This window comes from Lampris incognitus, chromosome 18 (genome assembly GCF_029633865.1).
Source record: "Lampris incognitus isolate fLamInc1 chromosome 18, fLamInc1.hap2, whole genome shotgun sequence".
NCBI lineage: Eukaryota > Metazoa > Chordata > Actinopteri > Lampriformes > Lampridae > Lampris > Lampris incognitus.
Genome location: NC_079228.1, coordinates 38,215,687 through 38,234,122, shown reverse-complemented (window position 1 = coordinate 38,234,122; position 18,436 = coordinate 38,215,687). Strand labels below are relative to the sequence as shown.

General features: G+C 43.8%; 1 protein-coding gene across 1 annotated transcript in view; it reads left to right on the top strand.

Annotated features, from left to right (window-relative positions):
- The window catches only part of LOC130128449 (glutamate receptor ionotropic, kainate 5-like), a 175,608-nt gene that overhangs the window by 81,438 nt on the left and 75,734 nt on the right, over positions 1-18,436 (top strand). The window contains exons 9-11 of the mRNA XM_056298057.1: positions 6,453-6,614; positions 13,588-13,740; positions 14,648-14,752. Of these exons, the coding sequence (XP_056154032.1) occupies positions 6,453-6,614; positions 13,588-13,740; positions 14,648-14,752 (420 nt within the window). The remainder of the gene's footprint in view (positions 1-6,452; positions 6,615-13,587; positions 13,741-14,647; positions 14,753-18,436) is intronic.

Genomic DNA, 18,436 nt, shown 5'->3' with positions numbered 1-18,436 from the left:
GGGGGCTCTAGTGCCTGGTTGTTCCAGGATCACGCTAAAGCGCAGGCGAGCGTAGCGAAATACATCGTGTAAGTTTACATTCACAGAATTATGTTGAGTAGTGTTAGTCAGTGGAAGGGACGTAATGTTACTTATTAACCTACTATATTGTAACTGTAAATACCGGACACCTTTTAATCTGAAATCCAGCTGTGTATGTAGGCCTAACGTTGTGTGTAAAACAATTTTCAGTTTTACTCTGTGGGTTAGGGTAACGTTAGGCGTATAGTCTAAGTTACTTATCTGAACTTGTGAAACACTCGTTTACACATCTGATTTCAAGTGGACAGATATCTGTATAACATGTAACGTCAGATCCAAGTGTGAACAACCACCACTTATCAATTAAACTAGAAGTTAACCCTACTAACATTAACATTGTTTTTCCAGAATGAGTGTGCTAGGAGAGAAAGATGCTCTTCTTATAAAACAAGTGGATGCAGGCATCAAATGCAGCTGGAATTGGTCGTGGCTTAAACTAGAAGGGAAAATAAGAGTGAAAGAACAAGAGCTCTCATTCCATCTGTCAGATGTCTTCCGGAAGATCAATAAACAAGGATTCGCACGGTGCATTCTCTGCCAAAAAGATATAAACTACACCCATACACATGGTGTTAGTATTCCTATCTTGTTTTGCCACGAATACCCTATATTAAAGCTGCGCTCTTGCACATTTCATGAGAGAAGTTGTCAGTCTCGTTTCTTATATAGCATAATGTGAACATATACATACTGTCTTGTAATTATGCTTGATTTTTCTCTCAAAGTGCACCAGATTGATGCATTTAAATATGAAATGTTCGAAATTTTCTTCTGGGGGAGCATGCCCCCGGACCCCCCTAGAGGGTCATATCCTTCTCACCTTTTTCACCCCTGACCCGTTTTCATGCCTGTATACTGCACAGGTAATGTCAATGTAGTATAGTGGACAGTTGATGGACGAGATCAGGCAGGAGTCTCTGTGGACTATATGATGTTCATGGAGGACGTTGTGATCTGTAGCAAGAGTAGGGAGCAGGTTGGGGAGAGCTTGGAGAGGTGGAGGTATGCACTGGAGAGAAGAGGAATGAACATAAGAGCAAGACAGAATACATATGTGTGAACGAGAGGGAGGGCAGTGGAATTGTGAGGATGCAAGGAGTAGAGGTGACGAAGGTGGATGAGTTGAAAGACTTGGGGTCAAATGTCCAAAGTAATGGGGAGTGTAGAAAGGTGAAGAAGAGAGTGCAGGCAGGATGGAGTGGGTGGAGAAGAGTGTCAGGAGTAATTTGTGACAGAAGGGTACCAGCAAGAGTTAAAGGGAAGGTTTACAAGATGGTAGTGAGACCAGCTATGTTGAATTGTTTGGAGACAGTGGCACTGATGCAAAGACAGGAGGTGGGGTTGGAGGTGGCAGAGTTGAAGATGCTAAGAATTTCATTAGGAGTGATGAAGAAGGACAGGATTAGGAACGAGTATATTAGAGGGACAGCTCAGGTTGGACGGTTTGGAGACAAAGCAAGAGAGGCAAGATTGAGATGGCTTGGACATGTGTGGAGGAGAGATGCTGTGTATATTGGTGAAGGATGCTGAATATGGAGCTGCCAAGGGAGAGGAAAAGAGGAAGGCCAGAGGAGGTTTATGGATGGTGTGAGGGAGGACATGTAGGTGACTGGCATCACAGAGGAAGATAGGTAAATCGGGAAGAGATAGAAACGGATGATCCGCTGTGGCGACCCCTAACGGGAGCAGCTGAATGTAGTAGTAGTAGTTAATGTAGCTATGGACTCTATAGTTAGTATAGATATAGATTCTATAGTTAGTATAGACATGGACTATATAGTTAGTATATCATCACCTTCTTAAAATAATGGCCTAAGTCATATTTTCAAGTTTTTAAAAAAACAGAATAAACTGAAACAAATATGGAATATATGATATTTCTTAATCATTTCACACAAAAAGGTTATGACAATATATGACTATTGACATACAAATAACGCTGTCTGTCAATTATTAATTGACAGACGGTGTTTTTTGTTTCAGTTTATTCTAGGTTTTTTTGTTTTTTTTTTAAACTTGAAAATATGACTTAGGCCATTATTTTAAGAAGGTGACGATAGACTATCGTTAGTGTAGATATATAGGCTGTATAATTAGTATAGATATACTTTATATTCATTCATTCATCTTCAGCCGCTTCTCCGGGGTCGGGTCGTGGTGGCAGCAAGCTAAGTAGGGCACTTCAGATGTCCCTCTCCTCAGGAATGCCCTCCAGCTCCTCCTGGGGGATCCCAAGGCGTTCCCAGACCAGATTGGACATGTAGTCCCTCCAGCGAGTTCTGGGTCTACCCCGGGGTCTCCTCTCAGTTGGACGTGCCCGGTAAACCTCAGAAGGAAGGCGCCCAGGAGGCATCCTGATCAGATGCCCAAACCAACTCAACTGGCTCCTTTTGACGTGAAGGAGCAGCGGCTCTAATCCGAGCTCCCTCCCGATGTCCGAGCTCCTCATCCTATCTCTAAGGCTGAGCCCAGACACGCTACAGAGGAAACTCATTTCAGCCGCTTGTATCTGCAATCTTACCCTTTCGGTCACTACCCAAATGTCATGACCATAGGTGAGGGTTGGAACAAAGATTGACTGGCAAATTGAGAACTTTGCCTCCTGGCTCAGCTCCCTCTTCACCACAACGGTCCGGTACAACGTCCACATTACTGCTGATGCTGCACCAATCCGCCTGTCAATCTTCCGCTCCATCCTACCCTCATACCTCATACCTGCGGGCAACCGAAACTGAAGAAGTCACTCAGATGAGCGATGAAACATTTCTCCCGCTAAACATGGTGTCCAGATGAACTGATTCAGCTTTCTGGGACTTTACCTTTACTGCAAACTGCAATATCTCATAAGAACATATAAGTCTTGTCTTTTCCTTTCGAACAACCCTCCTCGCTTTCTCTTTTCCGCATCAGAACTTTATCTTTTGTCTCTCACTCGCTCTCTCTCTCTCTCTCTCTGTGCATGCTGGGAGTCGGTGTGTAAGTAAGTGTGTTTGGTGAGAACGACCTGCTGTTAGTAGGTTTGATTTATTTATCCATGTTATTGTAGGTTTTTTGTCTTTAGGACTGATGGTTTCAGATTGAGTTTGTTTATTGGTTGTGGGCTACATTTGTTGTAGCCCGTGTGTCTGTTTGTCCTTTTTTTCGGTGTGAAAGGCATGGCGTCCGCGGCAACGCTTTCCCTCTCTATCCGACCTGCAGTGCAGGTTCAGCCCGATCCATCTGTTCCGATAGAGGCGGTTCTCCTGGCTGTGGCAGACCGTGTGGGACATGCCAACCTGTCCTATGCCTCCAGGATGGAAGGTGTTGGTGGTGAGGATAAGGTGGAGGAAATGGAGTACGAAACTGACTCCGACTGTATCTCTGTTACAGACTCACAGTGGAGATCTGTACACACTCGAGGAAGTTAATGGTTTCCTAGATGAAACCTTTGGAAATTCTGTGAAAGTATCTGAATATTTTCCAGATACAGGGGAAATTATTAAGCGTGTTGGCTTTGCATAAAGTAGTTGGTTTTAATTTGTTAGATGAAAAAAAATATTTCTGTTTGAAAAACCACGTAACAGGTCTCAGAAAGATGCATAAGACTAATAAAGGAAAAGGTTCAAAAAGGTAAAACACTTCATAAGTAAGGTCATGATGAGTGCGTTGCACTGGGTAATATTCCTCTTACTGTGTCCTCTACCTGTTTGTATCATCTCTCTGTCTTGGCACAAGGTGAGGGTCAGCTTTTTGATATTAATGGTGGGAGGGATCAACAGAAGAGGGCAGTCATTTCAAAAATGATAACGCAGAAAAGATTAGACAGTTTTTTGAAGGGAACCCACAGCAACAAAGAATGAGGTAGACTGGGGATTGTGGTGGAAGGGCCAGTATTTTCTGTCTCATGGGACTAAGTTCTCTGCTGGTATAGCCATTCTATTTTCTCCAGGGCTTAATGTTGATATCATCTCTAACCCAGAGATGGCAACAGGCAGGGCTTTAGTGATCAGAGCAAAACTACAGGACCCATCTTTCTGTTTCTTAAATATATATGCTACGAATCAGGGCTCAGACAGACTGGACATCTTTCATAAAATAAAGGTTTTCTTAAAACAGTGAGATCAGAGCGAATGTGTAGTGGTGGGGGGAGATTAGAATTGTACTACAAATTTTACATAAGACAGAACAGGAGAGGAACCCCACTTACAGTCATCCACCACTTTATCACAGATTTCAGATTCAGGTGTAGTAGATGTATGGTCAGACATCCCCAGGTTAGGCAGTATACATGGGTTAAGGGGCTAGATTGGAATGTGCGTGCAGCTAGGCTGGATAGGGTTTACATATCACATAGGTTTAGCAACAGATAACAGTCACATTCACCCAGTAGGTTTCACTGACCATCACTTAGTCACTCTAGACTTTCACATCTGACCAACCATTAAATGCAGTATTGACACTTTAATGTTAAGCTTCTTCAAGACAGTGATTTCTGTCAGAAATTTGAGATGTTCTGGGGAATCTAGAGAGAAAGGAAGAGGGACTTTGAATCCCTGAGTCAGTGGTGGGAAGTGGGCAAGGCACATAAATGAGTTTTCTGTCAACAGTATGCAAGTCATTCCACAGTGAGAGTAAAAAGTCATTCAGGATTTAGAAAAAGAAATCAGAGATGTGGAAAACAGTCTATTCACTCACAACAGCACAGTCACAGTCTTAAAGAAAAAGAAAAAAGAAAAAAAAGAAACAGGAATTTGGTTCATTTTTACATGAAAAAGTTAGAGGCTTTGGTCAGGTCAAGGTTCACCAACGTTAGAGACATGGATGTTCCACCTTCTTCTTCTTTAACTTGGAGAAGTCCATCTCTCAGACCAAACAAATGGTCAGCCTCCGCCTCCCTGATGGTACAGCGATGACTGACTGGTTGAGATGAGACAACATGCCGTAGAGTTCTACAGTGTCCTCTTCAGGATGGAGGACTGTAACAGAGTGTGCAGACAAGCTGCTGCAGGTGCTTCTTCAGTTGAGCTCAGAGGGACAGAGCCATCCTGGATGCCGACATCTCCCTGGAGGAGCTCACTGCTGCTGTGGGTCAGATGGCTTCTAGTCGAGCCCCTTGACTGGACGGACGGACTGCCTGGAGACTTTTATAAGCACTTCTGGGAGTGTTTGGGAGCCAACCTGTGGGAGGTGCTTCGGGAGTGTTCTCAGACAGGCTTGTTAACGACATCCTGTCGACATGCAGTTCTTTCACTTTTACCCAGAAGAGGATATTTGGCTTTACTTAAGAACTGGGGATCAGTGGTTTTGTTATGCACAGACTACAAACTTCTTTCAAAAGTGCTTGACAGTAGGCTTATAAACCTTCTGGGATTAATAATCCACAGGACATCTCTAGTTCAATGGGAGTTGAAACAGGTCTTATTTCCATAGATCAGGAAAAGGCTTTTGACAGGGCTGAACACAAGTACTTATGGCAAACTATGAAAGCTTCTGGTTTCAGCCCAGGTTTTTTGGCTAAGATCAAGGTTTTGTACAGTGACCTTGAGAATGTACTTAAAATTAACGGTGGTTTGAGTGCTCCTTTTACGGTCCAAAGCGGAATAAGGCAGGGATGTTGAGCCCCTTCTGCATAAATTGAGGTGTAAGTTGTCTGAATTCACTTTTGCTGGTTGCAGCACAACATTTAAACTCTGCCTATGCAGATGATGTAGCTATTTTTGTAAAGGACCAAAGAGATATTGATGTTCTAGTGAAAATTTTTAAAAAATTTGGTCAAATTTCATCAGCTAGGGTACACTGGGAGAAGAGTGAGGCGCTGATGGTAGGAGGGGGACTGAATGGTAAACTTGTGTTACCTGGGGGGGTTGACATGAAAAATGGGAGGGGTGAAATATCTGAGTGTTTGTAGGGAATTAATCTTTTTTTAAATAAGAATTGGGGGAATGTTTTAGAAAAAGTAGGACCTCTTATGAAGTGGAAATGGATTTTACCAAAAATGTCATATAGGGGGTGCATGTTAGTAATCAGTAACCTGGTGTCATCAACTCTTAAGGTATTGATTAACATGTTTTGAGGGTTCTAAGGACAGGATGTTGTGTTGCTGTAAACCCCCTGCGACGAATTTGTGTTTGTGATGTTTGGCTATGCAAGTAGAGTTGACTTGAGTTTGAACTCCTGTTTATTGTTATAAATACTTGTTTATACTACTCAGTGGGACTTTTTTCTGAAACCGTTTTCATTTTATGAGCTGGATTACAAAAAGATGACTTTTTTTGAATATCAACTGTTGGACTGGAATGTAAACTGAATAAATGTACTTTTGAAAATAAAAAAAAATCTCTCTCTCTCTCTCTCGCTCCCTGCCTCCTTCCTTCCTCTTGCCTCTGTCTCAGGACTTCCCTCTGCTGCGGTTGGATGAAGTGGTGGATGACCAGTCCAACATTGTGGGTTTCTCCATGCTGAACAGCAGCCACCCCTTCTACCTGGAGTTCATCAGGAGCTTGAACCTCTCCTGGAGGGAGGGCTGTGAACTCGGCCCCTACCCCGGACCAGCGGTGAGATAGTTTTCAAGCACCTTCTATTTAACTCTATTAGTATAGTACATATTACCTCATCAATAACCATTAATCAACAGAACATAAATAAGGATATCAATAATCAACAAAATAATAAATAGATAAATGAGCACATAAAAGGAAAAATAATAAGCAAAAAATAAACATAAAAATAAGATACTTCAAAAATGAAGTACCAGCAATCCCTGCTGTACAGAATTCCCCAGCTTCCCAAGAGTTGTCTGTGTTGCCTGTCACTTTGAAATATTCATTCAGTCCTCATCTCAAGCTCAGTCTCAATCCTGTGACAAACCAAGACCTAGCAATAACCAGTGGGGCTCCATCTGTGGATCTTAGTGGTCGAGAGGGCGTATACCAGGTCAATAAATCAGAAATGTATGTAGGAGCAAGATCATTTAGAGCCTTAAACGTGAGCAGGTGGCCTGTCCAGGGTGTCTCCCCGCCTGCCGCCCAATGACTGCTCGGATAGGCTCCAGCGACCCCGAGAGGCAGGATAAGCAGTTGGGATAATGGATGGATGGAATAGGTGATGGTGTTGCTTGCAGAGCAGCCTAAAAAAGGATGGTGCTTAGGCTAAAACAAAAAAGAAGAAAAGATACAGTCCCATAAATTGACCATGTAAAAGACAATTTCATTCAAAACAAGCAGAAAAAATCAGTTTAAAGTACTCAGGATATTTAACGGAGGTGATGAGTAACCATTCTGTTTATGTCTTCATAACAGCATCAAACAGCAGATTATATTGTTTGAAATATATTCATATTTCATACAGACGGGTGGAGGAGGAACTACCAGACTGTTACTGTGATGTGGAACATTTGCTTGACACTTGGGAATTGTGGTTTTGCAACATGTTCGTGGTTTCATGGCTTCAAGGTGAAGTTCATTTGCAACACATTAAATTTCATGTTAATGTACAGAAAGCATGTGCTTCACCCATGAAAACATGACTACATGTGATATAACACATGTCACGCTATCCACGTGTATTCACACGGGACTCTCATGTGTTGTTATTGTACACGTAGAAAGGGATAGAGGAATAAGTATGTTTATTATTATTATTGATATTAGTATTATTATTACTGGTAATAGTAGTAGGAGTATTTCAGTATATATTACCAACTGCATGAGTGTTTACAATGGTCACAGGGAATATAAGCGTTAAGAACAATGTGATGAAATGGGCACCAACAATAAAACAAACTGGTAATGGGAAAGTAAGATAGACATTTTTAAAGAGAAAGCAAAATATGGATGTAAATTTTTTTTGATATTTTTGATATTTTCCTTTTTATATATATACACTACCGTTCAAAAGTTTGGGATCACCCAAACAATTTTGTGTTTTCCATGAAAAGTCACACTTATTCACCACCATATGTTGTGAAATGAATTTGCCCATCTTAATCTTTTTCTTTTATTGGTCAGTCTCAGATATGGCTTTTTCTTTGCCACTCTGCCCTGAAGCCCAGAATCCCGCAGCCGCCTCTTCACTGTAGATTTGACACTGGTGTTTTGCGGGTACTATTTAATGAAGATGCCAGTTGGGGACCTGTGAGGCGTCTGTTTCTCAAACTAGAGACTCTAATGTACTTATCTTCTTGCTCAGTTGTGCAACGCGGCCTCCCACTTCTTTTTCTACTCTGGTTAGAGCCTGTTTGTGCTGTCCTCTGAAGGGAGTAGTACACACCGGTGTAGGAAATCTTCAATTTCTTAGCAATTTCTCGCATGGAATAGCCTTCATTTCTAAGAACAAGAATAGACTGTCGAGTTTCAGATGAAAGTTCTCTTTTTCTGGCCATTTTGAGCATTTAATTGACCCCACAAATGTGATGCTCCAGAAACTCAATCTGCTCAAAGGAAGGTCAGTTTTGTAGCTTCTGTAACGAGCTAAACTGTTTTCAGATGTGTGAACATGATTGCACAAGGGTTTTCTAATCATCAATTAGCCTTCTGAGCCAATGAGCAAACACATTGTACCATTAGAACACTGGAGTGATAGTTGCTTGAAATGGGCCTCTATACACCTATGTAGATATTGCACCAAAAACCAGACATTTGCAGCTAGAATAGTCATTTACCACATTAGCAATGTATAGAGTGTATTTCTTTAAAGTTAAGACTAGTTTAAAGTTATCTTCATTGAAAAGTACAGTGCTTTTCCTTCAAAAATATGGACATTTCAATGTGATCCCAAACTTTTGAACGGTAATGTATATAACTTTGTTAAAAGAAACACTCAACGGTAGGGAAAGTGCTCAACAAATAAGGAGCAAAATAATCCAGTGAGTCAAGTATTTTTTTATGAGACAGTACAAGCCTGTTTCATGCCATAAGCAGTCATCAGCTGTCAATTTTATATATATGAAGCCAATCACGTAGATTATTCCAGAGTCTTTGGCTCCTAAAGGCAAATCCACGGTCACCCTCTGCCTTTAAATCTGAACAACCAGCAGCAGCTGAGGTTAAGAGTCTGTCGACCTGTGAAAGGAGTCTGAAAGGACTCTGTAAGTAATCGTGACATTCCATGAACTGACAAAGAGAAAAAGACACAGACGTTTGCACGCGCACACACACACACACACACACACACACACACGAACATACTGCTCTATGCAGAACTGACATTGAGAGACAACAACGTAGACTGACAGGCAGAGAGACTGGTAGACACGCAGGCAGAAAATAGATGGACCAAACAGAAGAACAGTAAGACACACACACACACGTGCGGTGCTGTGTTCTCTGTCTTTATCTGTCGTCTACAGACTGCTCTCCTCTCCCTACATTCACTTCATCTGATAGTGGGAGTGTCAGTCGAGTGACGGCTGACTGAATAGACCATAATGTCAGACACCACTACACAATCGCATAGCCCAGCCATGCAAAGACACAACTGGCCAGCGTTGATAGCAAACCTGCTTCTTTTTTTTCATCCTCGTTTCCTCAGGCATACACACACACATCCGCACAAGCAGCAGCATAATTGCAATTGGCCCTGGTGCAAATTTTTTTTTTTTTTGCCCCCCCAAGACCAAACACAAAGCGCACGCTCATGCACAGACACACACAAACACTCGACAGTCTATTGCAAAGCAGACAATTGCTATGTCACTATGGAGAGGCTCACCATGCAACTGCCGTCCTGCAAAGCAGCCTTTGATCCGCGCCACAAACCGCAGCCGACGCGCCAAATGTATCAAAGCTAATCTGACAGCCTGCCCTGGACTCAAACCGCCGCAGCCTTGATTTCTCCATCTATCAAACATCCGAAATAGCTTTAGCCAGCCTACACTAACAAATCAGCACAAAGGTAGCTTACGCAGTATGTCAGTAAACATGGAACAAATAGTCATCAAGGAAAGCACAGCAGCTCGTTACAGGCCGACACATGATGGATGGATGACGGCAACTGATCACACAGTCAGTTGCATTTAGAGAAATCATGGTCCGGTAGGGGTGGCACGGTGGCACAGTGGTAAGCACGTTGGCCTCACAGCAAGAAAGTCCTGGGTTCAAGTCCCGGGTAGTCCAACTGGGGGGGGTCGTCCTGGATCGTCCTCTGTGTGGAGTTTGCATGTTCTCCCCGTGCCTGCGTGGGTTTCCTCTGGGTCCTCCGGTTTCCTCCCACAGTCCAAAGACATGTAGGTCAGATGAATCGCCTGTACTAAATTGTTCCTAGGTGTGAATGTGTCAGCCCTGTGATGGCCTGGCGACCTGTCTCCCCTCCTGCCGCCCAATGGCTGCTGGGATGGGCTGCAGTATATTTACAACCCTGTGTAGGATAAGCAGTTTGGATAATGGATAGATGGTCTGGTAGGCTTACATGAACTGGTTGCTATATTATAGCTCTTGATCTTGGCGTCACGGGACAGCACAGTACCATCCTAGAGTCCCCTATCTTTGGGGGGAATCTTGGTAGGACCACCGCCGGGCACAGCCAAGTCTGACCTCTGAGGCTGCAGCAATAGGGAAATCTCCTGGCTGGCTGGAGAAGGGAATGGCGGCTGGGTAGATACAGCTTCACTTGTGGAGCTAGATGGCAATGCTGAGCTAATGTTAGCCTCCAGCTGCACATCATCAATGCTAGTATTCGATGAAGCATGGGTATGAGTAAAAAAAAAAACTAATTTCATCAGTTTAGTAGTACACTCATCATGCTCTCTTTTTTTCCTTTCTCTTTTTAGCGCAGCTCTCTTGTTTGGGCTTGCTAACAGGGACAGACTGGAACATAAAAACAGGCCTGGACTTTGTCCCAAATGGCCCCACCACAGCCAGCACGCATACACACAGCCCCTAGCAGGGTTGTCGTGATACTCTATCACAACACTGTACCAGTCAAGTTACCACATTCACAGTAGGCAAGTAACATCACAATACCACTGATGATGATGACTATAGGCTGTGTTTATTATCATAAGCTTTAATCTACTAAAAGTGTGGAATTTTCCTGTTTGGGCTTAAAAGTAATATGACAGTGTCCCCGGGAACTCTACTATTAACCTGGGAGTGGTGGGTCAAGACCTGTCTGCGAGCAGTTCCTATCTCTCTGTCTGCTTGTGTTGACTGGGCAAGGCGGCAGCCTTGATAAAACTGAGCTATAATAAATCAATAATAAAGCTAAAAATTTCAGTAAAAAGCCGTTGCTGTGATGCTGTAGTGGAGGTATATGCATCTAAAACACAGTTTGTCTGTTTATTTGCAGGCTTTAGTTGACCCACTTGTTTAGATCTGATAGTAATTGTATCAAACTAATAGAAGTTATAAAGAATTATGTGCTTCAAAGCATAAATTAAGGATTTTCAAAAATATTTCCTTTATTGGAAGTTGGTTTGCTAGTGATGATAATTTAATAGAGATCATAGTTTACGCATCTTGTTATTTCCTACTACATCACTGCGTTTTTATATGACTGTCTGTTTACTACAGCTGCCCGTGAATGATGGCGTGGACACAGCAGATAGCTTTCGTAAGAGTAGGGGATGTCACCCGCTAAATTACCACCAAACATCATCATCATCGCAGCACGGTGGCGCAGTGGTTAGCGCGGCTGCCTCACAGTAACAAGGTCCTGGGTTCAAGCCCCGAGGTAGTCCAACCTTGGGGGTCGTCCCTGCTCGTCCTGTCTGTGGAGTTTGCTTGTTCTCCCCGTGTCTGTGTGGGTTTCCTCCGGGTGCTCCGATTTCCTCCCACAGTCCAAAGACATGCAGGTCAGATGAATCGGCCGTACTAAATTGTCCCTAGGTGTGAACGTGTTGGCCCTGTGATGGACTGGTGGCCTGTCCAGGGTGCCTCCCCGCCTGCCGCCCAATGACTGCTGGGATAGGCTCCAGCATCCCCGTGACCCTGAGTAAGGCTAATCGGTTTGAATAATGAATGAATAGTCATCATCATCATCGCCCAATAATCCCTTTCTATTTCATTTGCTGATTTAAATACTTGTCGTCCTTATATAACCATGGTGCGGTGAGCGTTTTGGCTCACATGGACAGCCGTCACATCATGCAGCGTTTTTAGTGCTAGGAAGGAAGAATTGCTGACTACCCCCAGGTTGCCACAACAGTCGTCATAGCAACCAACTGAGCACAGCAGGACGTACTCCATGGGAATCATCAGTATGCTTGCAGGTCTTTAACTAATCAGGCGGCATTATGGCAAATTGGCGAGCACGCTGAGGAGAGTGCTGCTATGCTGAGGTGACTCTGAAGCTAGGACCAGATTAGATTTAGCATTGAAAACCTGCCAGTTTAAGTTGAAATGATTATGTCCAGAGTTGAACGGACTTGGAGACTGATATAAATGTGATTGTCCAAATGAGCATCCATTCACGATCTACTTAATCCAGTTCAGGGTCACGGGGGGGGGGGGGTTGGAGCGTATCCCAGCATGCATTGGGTGGAAGACAGAGAGACACCCTGGACAGGTCACCAGTCCATATCAGGACACACACATGCACCATTCATACCTATGGATCATTTAGAGACTCCCTTTGGCTGGGTGTCTGGGTAGTGTGGCGGTCTATTCCGTTGCCTACCAGCACAGGGATCGCCGGTTCGAATCCCTATGGTACGTCCGGCTTGGTCTGGCATCCCTACAGACACACTTAGCTGTGTCTGCAGGTAGGAAGCTGGATGTGGGTATGTGTCCTGGTTGCTGCACTAGTGCCTCCTCTGGTCGGTCGGGGCACCTGTTCGGGGGGGAACTGGGGGGAATCGCGTGATCCTCCCACGTGCTCCGTCCGCCTGGCGAAACTCCTCACTGTCAGGTGAAAAGAAGCGGCTGGCAACTCCACACGTATCGGAGAAGGCATGTGGTAGTCTGCAGCCCTCCCCGGATCAGCAGAGGGGGTGGAGCAGAGACCGGAACGGCTCAGAAGAGTGGGGTAATTGGACGGGTACAACTGGGGAGAAAAGGGGGGGGGGTAAAAAATTTTAGTACTGCCGATTCAGCTGACCTACGTGTCTTTGGGCTGTCGGAGGAAACCGCAGCACCCGGAGGAAACCCACGCAGACACGGAGACCATGCAAACTCCACACAGAGGACAACCCCCAAGGTTGAACTACCCCGGGGCTCGAACCCAGGACCTTCTTTCTGTGAGGCAACAGCACTAACCACTGCGCCACTGTGCTGCCCTACTTTACAACATGTCGTTTTTGCTGTAGTTCTTCTCCTCACTGCTGCTGCAGGACAGCAGAACAGGAGGAGTGTTTCACGTGTGGATTTTAATTGGTTGCAAGATGTGTCAAAGACAACACGTTGGATGTGTGAATGCGGCGATTCGGTGAGGGACCCTTGCACACCAACACGACACCAAGGAAGCGCTTTGCTGTACCCTGTAGTGATTTCCCAGCATCTTGTCAGGATTTCCCAGTTTGGTGTGGAAGGGGTGTAATCCAGCACTCCGCTCTCTTAATGTGTGGTTTTTAAAACTGCCTTTATGTCCTTGAAGCTGTCCTCAGCACTGATGTTTGACGCCGTGCACGTGGTGGTGAGCGCCGTGCAGGAGCTGAACCGCAGTCAAGAGATCGGCGTGAAACCTCTGAGCTGCACCTCACCTCTGATCTGGCAACACGGAACCAGCCTGATGAACTACCTACGCATGGTACACACACACACACACACATATACACGTGCATGATACACACACACACAGTTCTGCATGGTATGTATACACACTTACACTTGCATGGTGTATATACACACACACACACACACACTTCTGCATGGTATATACACACATAGAAACTCACTTCTGCATGGTATACACACACACACACACATTCTGTATGGTAGACGCACACACACATACACAGTGTGCTTCATGTCTTTAAATTAACAACTTGTGTTATTCTGACAGTTAAAATCTTTCTTCCCTTGAGTCGGCCTGTGTTGCTGGCAGGAGTTCGTTTCATCATTGTTGCTTTTCAACAGAGAGAATGCCTCCCCATCTCCCTCTCTTCCCCTCTCTCTCTATCCCAATATTCCTCCACCCCCCCACCCCCCATTCAGTGTCTTTGCTTCCACCTCTGTTGTCCATGTTCTTATCTTTTCCGTCCTCTGAACATGCACACACCAAGTGGGCACAAAAAACAAGCACATAAACACCAGTTTACTGACAACACCCACATACCCGGTCGCTGTGCTGTCCTCCAGCCAGCAGTCCTCTCATCCCCTACCACTCCTGTATCGCTGTGTCGTCTGTATGTTGTCTGATCTTTTTTTCTCTGCTCTCTCTTTTGATATCACTCGTTCTCTCTCCTCCCCTCCCAAAGCCAGTGCTCTGCTAATCCATGAATTTGAGCTTTTGCTCCTAATTCATCCCATTTCCCATTTCGCTCTCTGGCCTCATTCTTGCTCTCGCCTCTTACTTCACTTATTTAAATGCTGTTTACATGTTTTACACCCCTTTCTCTCGCTCTCTCGCTCTCTCTCTCTCTCGTCTGTCTGTCTGTCTGTCTGTCTCTTGCACTCCGTCTCTCTCTCCCTCTCTCTCTCTCTCTCTATACCAGGTGGAGTACGATGGTCTTACAGGTCGGGTGGAGTTCAACAGCAAAGGCCAGAGGACCAATTATACTCTGAGGATCCTGGAAAAACATCCCGGCGGCCACAAAGAGGTCAGAGGTCACCTGAGGCCACAGCACGGTTATAGCTTATCGCTGTGGGTAGTTAGTTTTGTTTATTATCCTTTTGGAAATTCAACCACAAATACAACCACCACAGACATTACAATTAAAGACAGACCTTTAACAACAATGTGCTGTACAACAACATCACCAACAATCAACAGTTAAGTACAACAAAATACCGTTGACACAAGCCTGTCATCAGGATTTGTTTAACAGACCTGGACTGGAAGGTATAGAAGATGTCTGGACACAAAAAGTCCATAGAAGGTGGTACCTTGTACCGTGCTGGCAGCGATACCAACATGTACCCTGCCTCTGCCGAATGACAAAAACTAAGCAGGTCTGGGCTTGGCTAGTACTTGGATGGGGGACCTCCCGGGAAAACAGTGTTGCTGCTGGAAGTGGTGTTGGTGGGCCAGTAGGGGACAGTCTTCCCTCTGCTCCTAATAACATTGTTTTTAAAAATCCCTGTGCAGTGATGGGGATACTGTGCTGTAGGAGATGCCGTCCTTCAGATGAGACGTTAAAGCGAGGTCAAGTCAATTTTATTTGTATAGCCCAACATCACACATTACAAATTTGCTTCAAGGGGCTTTACAGCAACACAACATCCTGTCCTTAGACCCTCACATCAGATAAGGAACAACTCCATAAAAACCCTTTAACAGGGGGAAAAAATAGGAAGAAACCTCAGGGAGAGCAACAGAGGAGGGATCTCTCCTCCAAGACGGACAACGTGCAATGGATGTTGTGTTTACACAATTTACACAACACAACATTGAAAGACGATAACAGAATTAAGAATATGATGAGGAGGATGCCGCGCAGTGTCCAGACGCCACTGGAACAGCCCAGGACCTGAGCCATGTGACCAGCACCACCATGTAAAAAAAAAGAAAGAAAAAAAATAGTCACACATCTGAGTGAGAGAAGGATATAACATTAAAACAGGATATCAAAATTATATGCATTTCTAGGATACATTAAAAGAAAATGTGATGAGGGGGATGCACAGTAGTGTCCAGGTGGCGACCAATGTCACCATGGAGACCTGGGAGGAAGACAGACTACTGTGCACACAAAGGAAACTCACGTCACACCATTCACACACACAAAAAGAAAAAGGATAAGACATCATTCAGAGAGAAAGAAAAGACGTGAGAGAAGAGAACAGTTTGCAATAGTCAATAATCTATACTCTATAACCTCGTCGGCAGAAGTGCTTCATAAATTCATTTAGACAGAAACCGACTCACCATGCAGTACAGGTTGCGAAGCACTCAACTTAAAGGTAGCTAATTGTAGGCTAAGGCAACAAGATGAGTTTTAAGTTTGGACTTAAAGGACTCAACGGACTCTGATTGTCTGATGGCAGCAGACAGGTTATTCCACAAGAACGGGGCCCGATAAGAAAAGGCCCTGCCACCAGCTGACTTCTTTTTTAACTTTGGGTACACACAGGAGCCCTGTATTTTGAGAGGAAAGAGCGTGAGATGGAATGTACGGTTTAAGGAGATCAGACAGGTAAGATGGGGCAAGCCCATTTAGGATTTTATAAGTCAACAGAAGCACCTTGTATTCTGATCTAACATGGATAGGAAGCCAATGAAGGGAGGCATGAATTGGTGTAATATGGTCAAATTTCCTAGATTTAGTTAGGATTCTAGCAGCAGCATTCCGAACCATCTGAAGACTTTTAGTATTAGCATGTGGCAGACCTGAAAACAGAAAATTACAGTAATCTAGTCTGGATGAAACAAATGCATGTATTAGAGTCTCTGCGTCAGCCATGGACAGGAAAGACCAAATTTTAGCTATGTTACTGAAGTGAAAAAGGTAGTCTTGGTGATTTCTTTAATGTGCTTATCAAAGAAAAGGCTGAGATCAAACATAACACCAAGATTTTTGACTGCCACACTTTGTGAAATCACAGAGTTGTTGATATTGCTACTTGATCAAATTGATGTCTGTGTCTAGGAAGGCCAATGACCAGCATCTCAGTTTTATCCAAATTTTAAAGCAGAAAGTTTAGTGACATCCAATTTTTCGCAGCAGGTGAGCAGGCCTCTAGATTAGTCATTTGAGTTTGATCATTAGCCCTTATAGGCCCATACAGCCCATACAGTATCATCAGCATAGCAATGGTAATTTATTCCATAACTACCTATAATTTGGCTAAGAGGTGAAATATAAAGAGAGACAAGTAGAGGGCCAAGAACTGAGCCCTGAGGCACACCAAATTTAACGTCGGAGAATTTTGAATATTGCTATAGCAGAAACAATGTGTTCTTCATGAAAAGTAGGTCTTAAGCCAAGAAAGAGCTAAACCAGAGGCACCAAAATTACAATTTAATCTGTCTAATAGTATACAGTGATCAATGGCGTCAAAGGCTGAACTGAGGTCCAGTATTAGAAACAGAAGTGGAATCAAGAGTCCATAGCTAGTAAAAGATCATTCACCGCTCTGGTCAGAGCCTTTTCAGTGGAGTGACAGGCCCTGAAAGCTGATTGAAAAGGTTCATATAGTTTTCTTCTATATGGGTTAAAAGTTGTTGATACACAACTCTCTCTAGTACTTTAGAAAAGAATGGAAGATTAGAGACTGGTTAATAGTTATTGAGACCCTGGATCGAGGTGCGTTTTTTGTAAGTAGAGGTTTAACCACAGCCATCTTAAAACTGCTGGGAACAGTGCCAGTAGTAAGCGATAAGTTAACAGTGTCTTGCATTGTATGTCCCAGGAAAGGCCAGAGGTCTTTAAAAAGTTTTGCTGGTAAGGGGTCAAGTAGTCAAGTAGTTGGTTTAGAAGCTGACACCAGCTTAGTCAAAGTATCAAGAGAGATAGTCTCAAAAGCTATAATAACATGGACTATCAGTGACTCATTGTATAGATATGAATTTGGTAAGACAGGATCTGCAGATAAGACAGGATCTGCAGGAGTTGAAGAACTAGTTTGTTTAAGATCTCATCAACCTTATGGCAGAAAAAGTCTAGAAACTCATGGGTTGTGAATGGTGAGCAGCTAATAGACGGCTGCTTTTTAGCAGGTTTAGATACAGTGTAAAAGAGAAATCTGGGGTTATGTTGATTAATATTGATTAAATGAGACATACATTGCTTTTGCAGCAGATAAAGAACGTTTGTATTTCAGTAAACAGACATGCCAAGATAGGTAAAAAAAAAAAAAACGTCCAATTTTGATTTTCACCATTTACTTTCCAGTCTCCTACAGGCCCGCTTAAGAGCACATGTCTTGTTGTTAAAACAGGGTGTAGACCTCTCTTCTGCTCGCTCTGAAATCAAAGATCGTTTCCTTAGTTTTCTTGGTATTAAGAATAAATAGCACTGGAGAGATAGCACTCCCTTGTGGGGCCCCAGTGTTGGTAATGATAAGGGGAGGACACTGCAGCATTTACTCTGACACACTGATCTATCAGTCAAAAAGGACTCCACCCATCTGATTCCGCTATTCACCTCGCTACCCATCTGATTCCGCTGTTCACCTCCAACTGTAACAGCCTGTCCTTTAAAATTGCGGTCTTATAGTGTTGAATGCAGATAAAAAGTCCATGTAGATAGTGCGGACGTGTCATTTTGGTTGATCAAGATTACAGTAAATCTATGCAATACATACTAAAGAGCATCTTCTGTGCCCCTCCCCCTTGCATATGC